Source organism: Pongo pygmaeus, chromosome 15 (assembly GCF_028885625.2).
Source record: "Pongo pygmaeus isolate AG05252 chromosome 15, NHGRI_mPonPyg2-v2.0_pri, whole genome shotgun sequence".
Lineage (NCBI taxonomy): Eukaryota > Metazoa > Chordata > Mammalia > Primates > Hominidae > Pongo > Pongo pygmaeus.
In genome coordinates this window covers 16,940,526-16,957,488 of record NC_072388.2, presented here as the reverse complement: position 1 = coordinate 16,957,488, position 16,963 = coordinate 16,940,526, and the positions used below count along the sequence as shown (strand labels likewise).

Below are 16,963 nucleotides of genomic sequence, written 5' to 3'. Positions count from 1 at the left end.
CATGGGAGAGACCGAGTGAAAGGTAATTGAATCATGGGGGCAGTTTTCTCATGCTATTCTTGTGATAGTGAGTAAGTTCTCACAAGATCTGATGACTTTACATGGGGCTTTATCCTTTACTCAGTTCTCAGTCTTCTCTCTCTTGCCGCCATGTGAAGAAAGACATGTTTGCTTCCTCTTCCACCATGACTGTGACTGTATGTTTCCTGAGGCCTTCCCAGCCATGCTGAAATGTGGGTCAGTTAAACCTCTTTCCTTTATAAATGACCCAGTCTCAGATATGTCTCTATTAGCAGTGTGAGAACGGACTAATACAAAACCCTTGTAAACTTTTGGTAGAGATATAAATTAGTGCAACCATTATTGAAGGCAGTATGTAGCCTCCTCAAAAAATAAATAAATAAATAAATCTCTCATATAATACAGCAATCCTACTTCTAGGTATGTATACAAAAGAAATAAAACCACTATCTTAAAGACACATCTGCACTCTCAAATTTACTGCAGCATTGTAACACTAGCCAAGATACAGAAACAACTTAAGTGTTCATCTACAGATGCATAGATTTTTTAAATGTGGTACAAACACACACAATGGATTATGCAGCCTTTAAAAGAAGGAAATCCTGCCATTTGCCGCAACATGGATAAACCTGGAGGACATTATGCTAAGTACAATTAGCCAGACACATAACGACAAATACTACATGATATCCCATACAGGTGGAATATTTAAAAAAATCAAACTCATAGCAATGGACAGTAGAGTGGTGGTTAGCAGGGGCTGGGAAATTCCAGGAAAAAGAAGATGTTGGTCAAAGGGTACAAACCTTCAGCTGCAAGATAAGTACTGGAGACCAAATGTACAGTAGCTTCAAATTTGCTAAGAAAGTAGATCTCAAGTGTTAACACACACATATACATACATTATACACAAATGGTAATGATGTAACATGATGAATGTGTTAATTAGCTTGGTTGTGGTAATCATTTCATAAGTAGGCATATACCCTAAATATATGCAAATTTTATTTGTAAATCATACCTCAATAAAGCCTGAAAAAAATTGTAGTATATATATGCAATGGAGTATTATTCAGCCTTTAAAAAGCAAGATACAGAAGGACAAATACTGCATGATCTCACTTATATGTGGAATCTAAAATACTCAAACTGAAGGTAGAATGGTGGTTGCCAGAAGTGGAAAGGAAAGGGAGAAATGAGGAGATATGGACTAAAGGTTACAAAGTTTCAGTTATGCAAAAATGAATGAGTTCTGGAGAGTTAATGCACAACATGGTGTCTGTATTACAATGCAATACTGTATTGGACAACTGAAATGTACTAAGGGAGTAGATCTTAAGGGTTCACACCACACACACAAAAACAACCCTGTGAGGTAATGGATATGTTAATTATCTTAAATGTGATGATCATTTCACAGTGTATACATATTTCAAAACATCAAGTTGCACACTTAAATATGTATGATTCTTATTTGTCAATTATACTTCAATAAAACTGGAAAAGGGGAATGAAGGAGAATAAGCTAGAACTTGTGGCCACATGCTGGTTGACCTCCCACTGAAGGTCATTCCTCCTTTCAAATGGCTATGATAAATAGCTCTTTTTGGGTTTTCTGTATTTCCTCCCTCTCTCAGTCCCTTCAGGCACAATGGTGTAAACATCTCCACCGCATCTTACCCCTGATTATAGCACTGGCCTGTGTGGTACTCTATACCTATAAACTCATAGACAGCATCTCTTTAAATAAATCTTTATCAAATTATCCTGTATTAAGTGTGTCATTAACTTCCTGTTGGAAATCTAAATGATATAATTTTCTATAAATGCATCCTTCCTTGAGTGTATCAACTTGTTTCATCCTATTGACTGTAGCTTTACAACTAAGATGCTTCAATATATTAGATAATATAAATTTTCACCCTCTCCTTTCTGTTTTATGAACCTGGAGGGCTTCCATCTTCTGCTTTCATCCATTTCTGTTGTCTCCTATGCCTACTATACATCTGTCATCTTAAAAGTGCCTTTTGATCCCTTTGTGGTTCATAAGCATGATGACTGAGTTTTTGCACTCCTGTGTGAGACGTAGCTCCCTCAAATCTTATGACATACACATATTACCTGACTCACATGAAAAAAGAAAAAAGAGATTGGGATTTTTGTAAAGTGGCTTTAGCCACCCTGCATTGCATATATTAATTTATTGATCTCATTTCTTCCTCTTGTTTTGCTGGGATACATTATCCCACACTTTCAAAAAAAAAGAGTACTTATGATGTAAACTTTATAAATTTTTGCCTGATTAAACATGCTTTATTCTATCTTCCTGATAGATTTGTTCTGTATAGAATTCTAGGCTGAAAATCAGCGTGAGAAACTTTTCCACTGTATTCTAAGGATGAGTTTGCTACAGAGCACACTCATGCCATTTGAATTTCTGTTCATTTATGAGCTATGTGGTTTTTTCTTAATGATTTTAGAATATTTTCAATTGTTAAGGTGATAAAATTTCATAATAACTTGCCTTGGGATTTTTTTAAAATCTTGTGCTGGGTGTTCAGTAAATCTTTCATATCGAGAAAATTAAGCTTTTCTGTTCTAAGAAATTTAATTTCATTGTTTCTTTTAAATCCATCCTTCTGTTTAATTTGTCCTCCTGGAATATGTGTGAGTTGAATGGTTTGCCCCAACTTGATTCCTTGTGTTTCTTCTTTTCATCTTTCATGTTTTCTGTTTCTTTGACATTTTCATTCTACTTTCATAGAGACAGTACTTTTATGACTTCTTTGACTACTTGTTTTATTTCTTTTAATGTCGTATTAATTTGTTTTAATTTTTATTGTTCTTTTTGATTTTATTTACCTTCCAAAAATAATTTTTCTATATTTTTTCAGTGCACCATATTCTTATTTAAAGATTACAAATATTTTCTTTCATTCATGATAAGATACAGTTTTTTACAGTTGTTTTTTTTTTTTTTTCCCTGAATTACCTATAATTCCACCAGTTTCCTTTTGGCTTTTTTAAAGGCTTACTTTTCTCTTTTTTTCAAAAGCCTTATGTAAATTTTAGATTGATCTCTTCAGCCAGCTTACTAATTGGCAGGCTTCCGGTCAGGGTTGCAGTAGAAAAGTAGCCATTTCACTTGTAATCTCTGAAGGCAGATGTGACATTAACATTCAGTTTCTTCAACAAAGGTGCCAATATTCTGTCTGTGACTCATCGGCTACCATTAGCATCTGGGAGCAGAAAGAGGATGGAAGACTGAACTGTTCCATTCTCTTAATCTTCATTAGCAGCCCTGAACCTCACCTCCCCCTGACCTGGCATCCTGCATCCCAGTCATTGTAGGGATTCCAGGAAGTGAATCTCTCCCCTTTTCCTCACTATTCCTCTTGTTGGTAATTCAGACTTAGCCTTCCCAACCCTGCTAAACCAGTTGCTACTTTTTTATCTTACCTTTTCCAAACTTTTGTTGAAATCTCTTCTCTGCATCTAACTGCTGTCCTGTTTCTTTGTTCCTGTGGGTCTAAGCCATTTTTTTCCTACAGCAAGTGTTGTTGTTATTGTTAATACTTTGCTCTTAGGAGGGAAAGGGAAACCTAATGTATTCTATCATTTTTAATATAATTTGTGTGTTTCTTGTTTATCTTAAAAAATCAGGAGTTAAAAAAAAGACAGAAAGACCCTGTTGCAAAGGGAAAGTAATATGAAAATAACTATAAGGACATGCAATAACTATAAGGAAATTTTAATCATCAAAATGTTAATGGTGATCATGTATGAGAGGGCTTGAGTAGACAAACCATTTTAAAGACTTTTCAAAAGCCCCACCAACAAACTACTATTAACATCAGATTGTCCACTTGGCTTCAAAAGGAATATCTTTTTCTTATAAGGTCATTCTAAATTATTGAATTGAAATTTAAAAGAGCCTGAGGCAAGTCAATGAATATTTTAGTTGGGCCACCATAAATAATGTCAGGTCCCCATTACTAAGGAAAAAAAATAGAAATTGGAGTTACAATCAACAGATTTTGACAAGTACCTACTGTGCAAGCACCTCTATTCCATACATGAAGAGTAGAAAAGAATATATATCACTTATATTCCTCCTAAGTTGTAGATCTCAGATAAAAATCCATTAAAAAAGAGAAAAATGTAAGTGATATCTTATAAATTGCATACAGGATTGCTTAAGGCATATAGAAAATAAATGTTGAATAAAAATTATCAGGGCAGAATTCTTGAACAATATGAGTCATGAGACAAGATCTAAGAAAATTTCTCAGAAGAAAAATGCGTTTTCCAGAATACTGAGAATACTTATCTATTTTTCAACTTTACTAAGAATACCACAAAAAGAAAATGTGCTTATTCCATTTTGTTGTTTTAAGGAACTGAAGACAAGTTCAACTAAAAATTTATAATAGAATTACATCTCCTTAGTCATTTCAGTGGTACAAATATCAACTCATTTTAGTTGCTTTAATCTAGTCTGTATTTATATTGCCAAAAAAAGTAAGATTTCTTTCAGTAAAGATAGTATTATAGTAATGGGTAGAAGAGTATTCAAATTCTCCAAGAGGGTCTTTAAAGAAATTGCTATCCACTTCAAAATATGTAAAGTTCTATTTTTTCTCCTGCACAGAAACCATGCTTTGGGCAATTTGTTGATTTATACTAACCCACTTCATTGTAGGAAATATATATTTCTATGTCTGCATTTGTTGTATTGCATTATAATTATCTCCTTGCAAATCTGTTTCCGTGACTAGATTTTGCAATATTTATAGGAAAAGACTAGAGAAGGAAGAAAAAGAAAACAAAAGAAGGAAGGAAAGAAGGAGGGAACAAGGTGCAGCTTCTGGTAAATTAGACTTCTTTTTTGAAGAGACATGATATGGTGAGAAGATATGATCAGGGATATCTTTCTCTTATAATCCCACTCTAAATTATTGAATGGTAGCTTAAGAGAGTTTGATGTGAATAGAAGGGATCTAACGAGGTTAAATGAGATATTGAGTAGGAGTGTTAACTTTTTTACTCTAGAAGAGAGGATAAACCTTGCCAAGTATGGAAAGGTTTAAGTTTAGCCTGTCTAAAATAGCCTCAAATTATTTCCTGTTAGACAAAATATAAAAGCTGCATTTTAGGAACTATTTTTTTTAACTATTAATAAATTAGGGATCATTGAAGGTATCCACTAATTCTCTGATTTTGCAATTCTGACAAACTATCCTCTCTGCTTTTCCTTCAAGGAGATCTTGCTACTCCATAGCTGCCTCATGGCATTCTTTACATTCTCATTCCTCAGAGTATAGATGAGTGGGTTCAACATTGGGGTGATGGTGGTATAGAACACAGACACAGCTTTATCCAATGGGAAAGTAGTGGATGGATGGAGATAAATAAAGATACACGCAACAAAGAAGAAAGTTACTACAGTCAGATGAGATCCACAGGTAGAGAGCTTTGTGTCGGCTCTCTGCAGACTGTTTTCGAAGACTAAACAGAATGACTGTGTAGGAGGCCAAAAGAATGAGGAAACACCCTAGGGAGATGAGACCACTGTTGGCAACTACCAGCATGTTTACCAGAGTTGTATCAGCACAGGCAAGTTTTAGGACTGGGTGGACATCACAAAAGTAATGGTCTATAACCTGAGCATTACAGAAGGGCAGCTGGAAGGTCAGGAGGGTCTGAACAAAGGAATGACCCAGGGCCCCCAACCAGGACAGTGATGCCAGCACAGTACAAGCATTAGCACTCATTATGACAGTGTAACAGAGGGGTTGGCAGATAGCAGCATAGCGATCAAAAGCCATGACAGTCAAAACAAAAATCTCAGCACAACCTAAAAAGTGGAAGGTAAACATCTGAGTTATACAGCCCCAGTAGGAAATAGTCTTTTTCTCAGAAACAAAGTCTGCAATCATCTTGGGTGCTGCGGCCGAGGAATAGGCAATGTCCACAAAAGACAGGTTACTGAGGAAGAAATACATGGGCGTGTGTAGTCGGGGGTCAGAAAAGACCATAAGCAAAATGAGCAAATTTCCCACCACGATCACGACATAGAAGAGGAGAAATAAGACAAAGAACATCAATTGCGTTCCAGAATCTTGGGAAAGTCCCAGGAATATAAACTCAGTGACATTGTTGGCCACTTTCATGGGGCCCCAGGCAGGACTGGTGGAGTGACTCTGGTTCTCTGCAAAAATAAACACATGTTATAAACCATTGTAAGCAAGGTAAAGCCTATCAGTAAGAGTCTTGTGAAAATACCTACATGATGTTAAATATGGTAGAGAAAGTTCTTCATATTTCTTGAACATAGTTCATGAGTATTTTTCTTGTTATTAGCTTGATTTCCACATTATTGACTCACATTTGAATTTCTTTCATAATTAGTCTTATAGTTCCTTTCTTCCATACAAGAACCTAGAGAATCTGAGTCTTTTTTATTGAATTTAATGTTTTTACCTAATCAGTGCTCTCCCTCCCCCCACCTCCAACTTCTCTTGTCAGAAATTTACTTTGGAGTGAAAACTTTGTTTATTTAATTAATTAATTTTTTGAGGCTGTAAATAAAAGCATGAAGTCAGAGTATATGATCTGATGTATAAAATTTCAGAATCCTTCAAGTATAATATATACTACTCACTTATAGAAAAGTAACATTTTGTTTAATCAAGAAAGGAAGACTCAGTTTCCAATTTTTCAATTAGAAAAAAAAAGTCTCAATTCAAGTAAAAATTAAGTCATTTTTAGTGCTTATAAATCAGCGTTGAGGAAGTTTGAATCATACGCCTGGACCTGCTGGTTGAAAATTCCATTTTGCTTGCCAATAAGGAATACATGAGAAGTGATCAATTTATACAGAGAAATACTTTTTTCTATGTTGCTCTGAAGAGTTGAAACATTTAAAACTTCTCATTGAGTTCCCTATCATCCTCAATCCCTTTGCAGGTCCCTGTCATCCTCAATCCCTTTGCCTTGAAAAAGACACAGATAACTCTCTGTCCTTGTGATCACAGGAAAAACTAGGAATGAAATTTATCATACAGATAATGTTAGAAATGATAGTTTAAAAATAAGTGTCTGAAGCCATTTTATAAACTGTAATAGGAATGCTTGCATCATACAGAGAAAAATAAAGGATAGAAATAATCAGGAAAAAATTCTTAAAGGAGATTAATATTAGACAAGATCTGAAGTTTCTTGAAATAAAAATGGCTTTTCTGAAATATGAAAATTACTAGCTATTTTCCGTCTTTACTCAGAATACCTCTTTTCTGCATGGATAGCAGAAAGAGCACTGCCCAGAAGCTGAGTGGTGTAAGTTTGAGTGCCCTCATCAGCTTTATAACTTTGGGTAAATCTATTTATCTTCCCTGGATCTCAGTTTTCTCATCTATAGAAGATGAATGATAAAATTTTTTACCTCACAAAGCTGTTTCAGAATTAAAATGAGATCTATAGAACATGTTTTGAATTTATGAGGTGTTTCCTTTTAATTTGAATCTATCAAGTGGAATCTCTCTAGTAAGCACAATTTGTAATTTGGTGCATTTAGTTATTATATAAAAGCTATATAATGTAACTACTAGAAAATATTAAAAACATATACAATTTTATTTCTGAGATAATAGCTATAAAAATATGTGCCAATCTCCATGAAAGAAATATCATTAATAGTAGCTAACATTTACTGAGTATTTTACCATGCACAGAATCGTGTGCTAAACTCTGCATATGTTACTTAATTCCATCTTCACAACACTATCATAATTTTTATTATCTCCATTTTATGGAGCAGAGCACTAAAGATTAAAGAGGCAAATTGCCCAATATAATTTTCAGCGAAAGGACTGGTATAATTCTGGTATTCTTTTTCCAGAACACGCATAACTTACATATCCTTAAATAAATCATAGGTAGATAGAAAGATTAGATAGATAGATAGATAAATTTCCCATAAAAAACAATTTATTATTATTTTTTAATTAACATTATTTTTTGGAGAGGAAGTCTCACTCTGTCACCCAGGCTGGAGTGCAACAGCGCGATCTCGGCCCACTGCAATCTCCGCCTCCTGGGTTCAAGTGATTCTGCTGCCTCAGCCCCCCAAGTAGTTGGAATTACAGGAACCTGCCACCACAAAAAGAACTGAATTTAAACAATTGCTTTCTTATCATGCAAAGTCCTTCAATTGGAGAATATGTTTCACATTCCTAAAATCTTTTAATAGTCTGTGCCCTATACCAGCAAAGCCAAATTGTGCTCAGTCATCACCAGTTGGTAAAATCATAAGCGCTGAAAAAATGTTTAGGTAAACAGAAAACACTCATATTGTACTTACTGTATGCCAAGTTTGATTCTAGATGTTTTAAATTTAGCTCATTTAACTCCCATAATGATCTTATAAAGTAGTCTATCACTACTATTACCACTTCAGAAATGAGGAAACTGAAGCACAGAAAGAGTAAGTAACTTGCCCAAGGTTATAGATCTAGTGATTGGCAGAGTTGGTATTTGAACCTACGCAATGGGTCTTCAGGATCTATTTTTCTAACTACTATGCATATCCTGGGTCTCATGGCATCAAAGCCACCAAATATCTTTTTCATTTGAAAGCCTTAAACTTTATACATTAATCAAAAGACTCCTTTTCTTCTAATCATGAAAAGTTTTTTTAATTATATACACTATTTAGAGACAAAGACTATAGCTACAACTGGCAAGATCATCACAGCATACAGTCTGTACCCAACTTTTCTCAAATTAAATTTACAGTGGGGATGTAATAACAAGTGATGTGATACTGATCGTTAATTCAGTCATTATTTCATTTGGCAAGTACTGTCAATCAAGTGGAGGAGGTCCACATGTAAACTGTGACAGTTCTCCGTGAAAGGGCTCAGGAAGGAAGCCCAGCAGAGACAGGATTGCCTTTTCAAACTCTGTCACTGAGTGGAATTCTGACAGATGAGTTAGAGTTAACCTGATGATGATGAGGATTGCAGGGTGTGGGCACAGAAGAATAGACAGGGCAGGAAGAACTTTCCAGGCCTAGCAAATAGAATATGTGAAGGTAAAAATCATTACACCAGCCTCTTTGGGGAGTGCCAGCAAGTTGAACATGATTCAACACAGAACCCACATAGGAAAGTGTCAGGAGATGAGGCTGAAAAGAAGGCAAGTCTAGATTACAGAGTCTTGTATGTTAAGCTTAAAAGTTAGCAATTGAATTAACTGGGGTGCCATAAAGAAAGATCCAGTCACAGGAGGAGAGTAGCTGCGATGGAAGGTGGGGGAGAGAAGTTGTGAAAAAGAAGACGCCTGGAACCCCAACTCGTCTACGTTCAAATTTCGGCTTCACCATTTACTAACTTTATGACTTTAGGCAGTTACTTCACTTCCCTTTGCCTCAGTTTTCTCAAGTGTAAAATGTGGATAGGAATAGTACATTTATATAGAGTGTTATACATATTAAATATATATTACATGTAAAGGACTTATGTGCATAATGTACTTTAAGTGAATATATAATTATCATTATGCATCTTAGCTATCAGAGAAAATGTTGATTGGAAGGAGAGACAGAAACCTGGATAGGAGTCGTCTTACAACACTAACCTCCTTACTATGTTAATCTCCTGATTCTCACCTATATGCATGCTCATGCTTGTCCAAATCTTAGACTGTGTCTACTGCTCACATCTACCCTCTCAAATATACTCCTTTGACTGGAGCAGCAACAGAGTACATTCTATATCCTTGCATAGATGTATTAAAGAGTTCAAGCATGGATGCGCAAAGATGTTTGGGCAGCTGCTCTATTCACCCTGAGTGGTGACAACTCAACTTTATCTAGACTCCTCCTGAGGAGTTCATCAAATTAATCAAAGTCTAGGACCCAAGATCTTTTTGCTATCTTTGCTGGGAGAAACAGCACAGGATTTAAAGATAGAACAACTCACAGCTCTGCCTCTTCAGGCTGTGTAACATTAACATAATTTTTCTAACATCTATTAACCTCCCCTGTGAGATAATGCTACCCATGGTAAAACTCAAATTAGATAATGGACAAAAAAGCAATAAACAATCTGCCAAGCTAACTCTTGATCACTTTTGGGGTAGAATTTCAAGAACTCCAGTATCAGACATCTCAACTCTACGAACCAGAGCCTCTATGGGGTGGATTGTTTCTACTGGTCTACCCAGGTTCTTAGGTTAAACTTGATCTCTCTAAGACAATGCTAAAGAATATATATTAGTTGAAATAAGATTTGCGTAGTTAAACAAAAATGTTTCCTCCTTTGTTTAACTCCATGAGCCTACATAAATTATTTCCTATAGAACAATTTCAAACAATGCAACTCTTGGAATCTTCTGGGAAAGAGATTGTCTTAGTTCCTCTCATGAGGGATTTACAAAGGGCAGCCATATACTATTCTGGATCTCTTTCCTAACAGCAAGTTCTATCTCATGGAAAATTTTTCGTGCAATAGTGTTCTTGACTTCAATATCCCTCATAGAGACATTATAACACATGTGCATGTTTTTATGTCTCTTGTTACCCGACATTATTTTATTACTTATTAATCCTCTTTTGTTCCTCTAATTGGCCCCAATTGAGGAAACAATTACTAATCTTTGTGGAGCTGAAAGATTATAAAAAATATTGAAAAAAATCTGCAAATGAGTTAGCACAGCACAATGTATAGATTGCTTAAGGTATCATCTATTTGATTTATATTTCATAAGTACCAATATTAATTTATCCTTTCACTTAATACTTACTAAACATATTATCTGTGTCTGCTACTGCACTGTGAATATAAAAAGAGGAGTACGACCCAATTCCTGACATAAAACCATTTATTTTAGAGCAGCAGTTTTAAATGACCTCCCTAAATCATCTTAGACTGAAGCATAATTGATGTTAAGTCCTATACTTATCTATGTATAAGGGATTTTAGAGATTGTTTGATTTTTTCACACTCATCTAACCATTGGGAAACAAATAAGGTACAGAGAGGGAATTAAATTATCTAAGTTTACTGATGGTGGTAAACCTAGTAAACCTAGGACTAAATTCCAAATGAAATTATATTGATACACACTTTAAATTGTAATATACTATTTCTTAAATTAATTACTAGAACAGATGTTGTAAAGCAGGTGAAGAATTTACAGAAGTAAATAATTTACCTTTGAATATAATTTGAATCAATGAAAATTGACCTTGCCTCTTTGACTGGTGGTTAAGGTATCATTCTAGATGGAAAGCTTACCCTGGACTTTTTCTTGAGTGTGGTCCCACCGCATGGATTTGAACAACCCGAGATCTTGGATCAGAAAAGCCTTAGAAATAAACATGTGATTGATAACAAGATACGCACACTAAAAGACTGAGATTTATATAATGATACTTCTTTTATATACATGCCACATTTCCTCTTGTACAGCCTAAAAAGCAGTCTTGAGTTTGTTTTCTCTCTCTCTCTCTTCTTTCTCTCTCTCTCTCTCCCTCAGACAGACAGTATTTTATGAATCTACAACCATGCCATAGCTTCTAACCTTGGTATGCAAAGATTTCTACATTCCTGGCTGCCAAAGGGAAGAAACTCTCAGCAATCTTTATGCATCATCAAAACCCTGGGGGAAATGCTGGACAAGTGATTGAGTAAGCAGCTGGAGAATATGATTAGGCAGAGAAAGTGCAAGTGTAGTCTCTACTAAATAACTCCTTGTAAAACCATGCTGAAAGCTGGCTGAAAACAAGACTTTTAATTAGAGTATTGAAGGTGAAAAGTTGGTCAATAATTCTAGCAGAAGTAGCAGCATGTTCAGAGACATAGAAATATGAGGAAGCTGCACATGGTTCAGAGGTTCAAACAGTGGAACAGGACTGGGCAAAAATTGGAATTAGGATTGATAATTGATCTTGGAACAAGTTTTTCTAGTAGAACAAGGCCTAAGGTGTAGAGTAGGGTTGTAGTATGAGAAATCTTGGTTATTATCCTAGATTTTCTTATCACCATGCAGACCCTGCACCCCTACAGAATCTCATATGTGTACCAGAATCTGAGGTAGGATAGAACATGCAAACAAGAAAGTATAGGTTTGATGAAATAAGAGGGAGAGGCTGGTAGGGTTCGGATGTATATGCTAATCAACTCAACTGAGCCATTTTACTATGTAGACATATTTATTTCAAAATATCATGTTGTACATGAGAAATATATACAAGTTTTACATGTCAAATAAATAAATAAGAAATCATGCACAGTTGTGAACAGACTGGGGGGGAGTCAATATTCACTTAAAGAGATAAAAACAAGAACTGCACTGTATTTATGTTATAGATTTCACCATTTCCTCTAAGTAATGGAAGCTCACCAGGTATTTTCAAGTATTTATTTACAGAATAATTACAAAGAGCTTTTTGGGAACATAAAGAACATAACGGCAATAAATTAAATAACTGCCATGAAAAAAATAGACAACTTGAGTAAGCCATTTCCTTAAGGAAGAACTAATGAAATCTGAATTAAAGTTGCAAGGTAGTTAGTAATAATGCATCAATATTAGTTTATTTGTTTGACAAATGTACCATAGTAATATAACAATAAGGAAAATAGCATGAGGTATAATTATACTCTGCGATATTCAACATTTCTGTAAATCTATAACCATTCCAAATTTTAAAAATTATTAAATTTAAAAATGATTTTATAAAATCTTTGAAAGCATGTGATAAGCCAGAAATTTTGGGAGGGCCTATAAACATCAGCTTTATTCGCTCCCTTTCATTCTTTTTTTAATTTCGACTTTTATTTTAGATACAGAGGGTACATGTGCAGGTTTGCTACGTGGGTTTATTTCACCAAGGTAGTAAGTATAGTACCCATCAGGTAGTTTCCCAACCCATCCCCCCCCACCCTTCCTCACACCTCTTGTAGTCCCCAGTGTCTATTGTTCCCATGTACATGTCCATGTGTGCTTAATGTTTAGCTCTCACTGGTAAGTGAGAACATGTAGTATTTGGATTTCTGTTCTTGCATTAATTTGCTTAGGATTATTGCCTGAAGCTTCATTCATGTTGCTGTAAAAGACATGATTTCATTTTTTATTTTTTTTGGTTGCATAGTGTCTGATAGTATGATTCTGATAGTATGATTCTGATAGTATGGTTCTGTCCTTGCTGGATAGTGCTGAGAAGAACATACAAGTGTATGTGCCTTTTTGGTCTTTTTGGCATAATCTATTTGGAATAATCTATTATATATATAAAAAATATATTTTATATATATATCGATTAATATATTTTATATATAATATATATTTAATATATAAAATATATTAAATATATATTATATATATTATATATAAAATATATTAAATATATATTATATATTATATATAAAATATATTAAATATATATTATATATATTATATATAAAATATATTAAATATATGTATTTTATATATATATATACAGTGAGAGAGAGAGAGAGAGAAAGAGGATTGCTGGATCAAATAGTAGCTTTGTTCTAAGTGATTTGAGAAGTCTCCAAAATTCTGCCCACAGGGGCTGAACTAATTTACATTCCCAACAACTCTGTACAAGCACTCCCTTTTTTCTACAGGCTCTCCAGCATCTGTTGTTTTTGGACTTTTTCATAGTAGCCACTCTGATTGGCATGAGATGGTGTCTTATTGTGGTTTTGGTATGAATTTCTCTGATGATTAGTGATGATAAGAACTTTTTCATATGTTTGTTGGCTGCTTGTATGTCTTTTTATTGAGAAGGATCTATTCATGTCCTTTTCCCATTATTAATAGGGCTGTTTGTTTTTTGTGTGTTGTATTATTTAAGTTCTATTTACATTTGGGATATTAGACCTTTGTCAGATGCATAGTTTGCAAATATTTTCTCCCATTCAGTAAGTTGTCTGTTTCCCCTCTTGATAGTTTCTTTTTCTGTACAGAAGCACTTTCATTTACCTAGGTCCCACTTGTCAATTTTTGGTTTTGTTGCAATTTCTTTGGGGAACTTAGCTAATTTTTTTCCCAAGGCCAATGTCAAGAAAATTATATCCTTGATTTTGGTCTAGGATTTTCATAGTTTGTGGTCTTATATTTAAATCTTCAATCTATCCTGTTAATTTTCTTATATGCTGAAAAGCAAGGGTCTAGCTTCATCTTCCTGCACTTTGCACCTCAAGGAATTAGAAGACAAAGGACAAACCAACTCCATAGTCAGCAGAAGAAAAGAAATAACAAAAATTAGAGAACAACTGAATGAAATTGAGGTGCAAAAATCTATACAAAAGGTCAATGAAACCAAGAGTTAGTCTTTTGAAAAAATAAGATTGTTAGACTGCTAGTTATATTAAAAAATAATAATAAAAAAGAAGATCCAAATGAGTACAGCCAAAAAGGACAAAAATGACATTAAAACTGATCCCACAGAAATACAAAAGATCCTCAGAGAATACTATGAACAACTCTATGCACACAAATTAGAAAATCTGGAAGAAACTGATAAATTCCTGGAACAACACAATCTCCTAAGATTGAATTAGGAAGTGATTGTAATCCTTAATAAGTCAATATCAAGCTCTGAAATTGAATCAGTAATTAAAAAAAAAAAAAACTCTACTAACCAAAAAAAGCCCAGGACCAGAGGGATTCACAGTTGAATTCTACCAGACATATAAAGAAGAAATGGTACCAATCCTACTGAAACTATTCCCAAAAAAATCAAAAAGGAAGGGCTCCTCCCTAACTCATTCTATGAAGCTAGCATCAGCCTAATACCAAAATCCGGCAGAGACAAAACAAAGAAAGAAAACATCAGGCCAACATCCTGATGAACATAGATGCAAAAATCCTCAACACAGTACTAGCAAACCAAATTCAGCGGCACATCAGTAAGTTAATTCACCACGATCAAGTAGGCTTTTTTCCTGGAAATGGAGAGAGACTTGAAAATGCAAAAGGGAATACAAAAAGCTCTTGCTTTTCTTAAAATAATGCTACCAATTCCAGCTATCAACTGGACATTTAAAACGATTTGCCAAGACTATACATTTTGCTATGAAAGAGAACATCAGAAAAAGGGGATGTTGCAGCCGGCTTATACTAAGAGAAAGCCTGGAGCTCTATGTCCTTGAAACATGCCTGCTAATCACTAGCACCACTCAAATCTTTCTGTAACTCACACAGTACTCTTGGGCAGTTTCCTGCACTTCAGGATATTCAAAATATTATCTTCGGGATATCATACTGCTCTTCAGGGTATTCATCGTATGCAAAAAACTCTGAAAATGTTGAGTAGACTGAAGCTAAAGAGAAGAACATGATGTTCCAGGTATGCCATTCTCACCCTCACCCATACTATTTAGAAATCTCCCAAATGGCAGCCTAGTTCCTAGTCTGTGAGGAGTCCTTCTGTAGCAATATATACATATACACATACATACATATGGCTTCTTAAATATAAAGTCATTAACTCCCAACACAGAAATAAAAATACATTTTTTGTCCCTATATCAAGGAAGCTCTTACATGACCAGGGTTATTGCAATTTTCCAGTATATCCTAGTATTAGATGGAGTTTCAGACATTTTTTTCAAAGGTATATTTTTCAGCTAAGTAATCATAAAAGCCTCTCTGTGGCAATTCATTAGGAGATAAAGTGACAAAATATAAAAAACATTGTAAAAGTTTGTCATTATCTCATTATATAGTAAATAGAATAAAGACATTTTCATAGCCATAAAATATTGCAAGGATCCTATGTCATAGATCGATAATCTTAAATATAAATGCTTAAGTTAACCTTTTTAGGGATCTTCCAGCCTGAAGCTCCTATACAGGTATCATAGAAATTAAATAATCTGGCCAGGTGTCATGGCTCATGCCTGTAATCCCAGCATTTTGAGAGGCTGAGGTAGGCAGATCACCTGAGGTCAGAAGTTCAAGACCAGCCTGGCCAACATGGAGAAACCCCGTCTTTACTAAAAATACAAAAATTAGCCAGGCATGGTGGCCAGCACCTGTAATCCCAGCTACTTGGGAGGCTGAGGCAAGAGGATCACTTGAACCTGGGAGGCGGAGGTTGCAGTGAGCCAAGATCATGCCACTTCACTCCAGTCTGGGAGACAAGAGTGAGACTCTGTCTCAAAAAAAAAAAAAGAAGAAAGAAAGAAAAGAAAGAAAGAAAAGAAAGAAAGAAAGAAAAGAAAGAAAAAAAGAAAGAAAGAAAGAAAAAGAAAGAGAAAGAAAGAGAGAGAAAGAAAGAGAAAGAGAAAAAGAAAGAAGAGAGAGAAAGAGAAAGATAAAAAGGAGAGAGAAAGAAAGAAGCAATCTGTATAATTGAGATAAATAATCTAAGAAAGAAAGACAGAGAGAAAGAAAGAGAGAAAGAAAGTAAGAGAGAGAAAGAAAAAGATAAAAAGAAAGAAGAGAGAAAGAAGCAATCTGTATAATTGAGATAAATACCCTAAGAAAGAAAGAGAGAAAGAGAGAGAAAGAAAAAGAAAGAAAGAGAAAGAGAAAAAGAATTTAGATAGGAAGAAAGAGAGAGAGAGAAAGAAAGAAAGAACGAAAGAAAGAAAGAAAGAAAAGAAAGAAAGAAGCAATCTGTATAATTGTGATAAATACTCTTTCTGGGGAGAAATAAAATATTAACTTAATTATATAATTACTAGTTTTCTTTTTTTTTTTTTTCTTTGAGACCGAGTTTTGCTCTTGTTGCCCAGGCTGGAGTGCAGTGGTGTGATCTCAGCTCACTGCAACCTCTGCCTCCTGGGTTCAAGTGATTCTCCTGCCTCAGCCTTCCTGAGTAGCTGGGATTACAGACATGCACCACCATGCCCGGCTAATTTTGTATTTTCAGTAGAGATGGGGTTTCTCCATGTTG

General features: G+C 34.8%; 1 protein-coding gene and 1 non-coding gene across 9 annotated transcripts in view; one reads left to right on the top strand and one right to left on the bottom strand.

The window, feature by feature from the left end:
- LOC129012641 (olfactory receptor 4N4C-like) overlaps nt 1-16,963 on the bottom strand; it is a 136,436-nt gene that overhangs the window by 32,468 nt on the left and 87,005 nt on the right. For 3 of the 8 annotated variants that reach the window (XM_063651337.1, XM_063651335.1, XM_063651336.1), the window contains one exon: nt 11,325-11,394. The exons of 4 other annotated variants lie outside the window; for them this stretch is intronic. Coding sequence is in view for 1 of the 4 variants with exons in the window: in XM_063651331.1 (XP_063507401.1) it covers nt 6,087-6,235; nt 11,325-11,394 (219 nt within the window). In the remaining 3 variants the exon portion in view is untranslated. Of the gene's footprint in view, nt 1-6,086; nt 6,236-11,324; nt 11,395-16,963 lie in introns of all 8 variants that reach the window. One more of the 8 variants, XM_063651331.1, reaches the window with a different exon arrangement.
- On the top strand, nt 2,055-2,155 carry LOC129013465 (small nucleolar RNA U13). The gene has a single exon (XR_008493937.2). It is a non-coding gene; the product is annotated as a small nucleolar RNA U13 (small nucleolar RNA).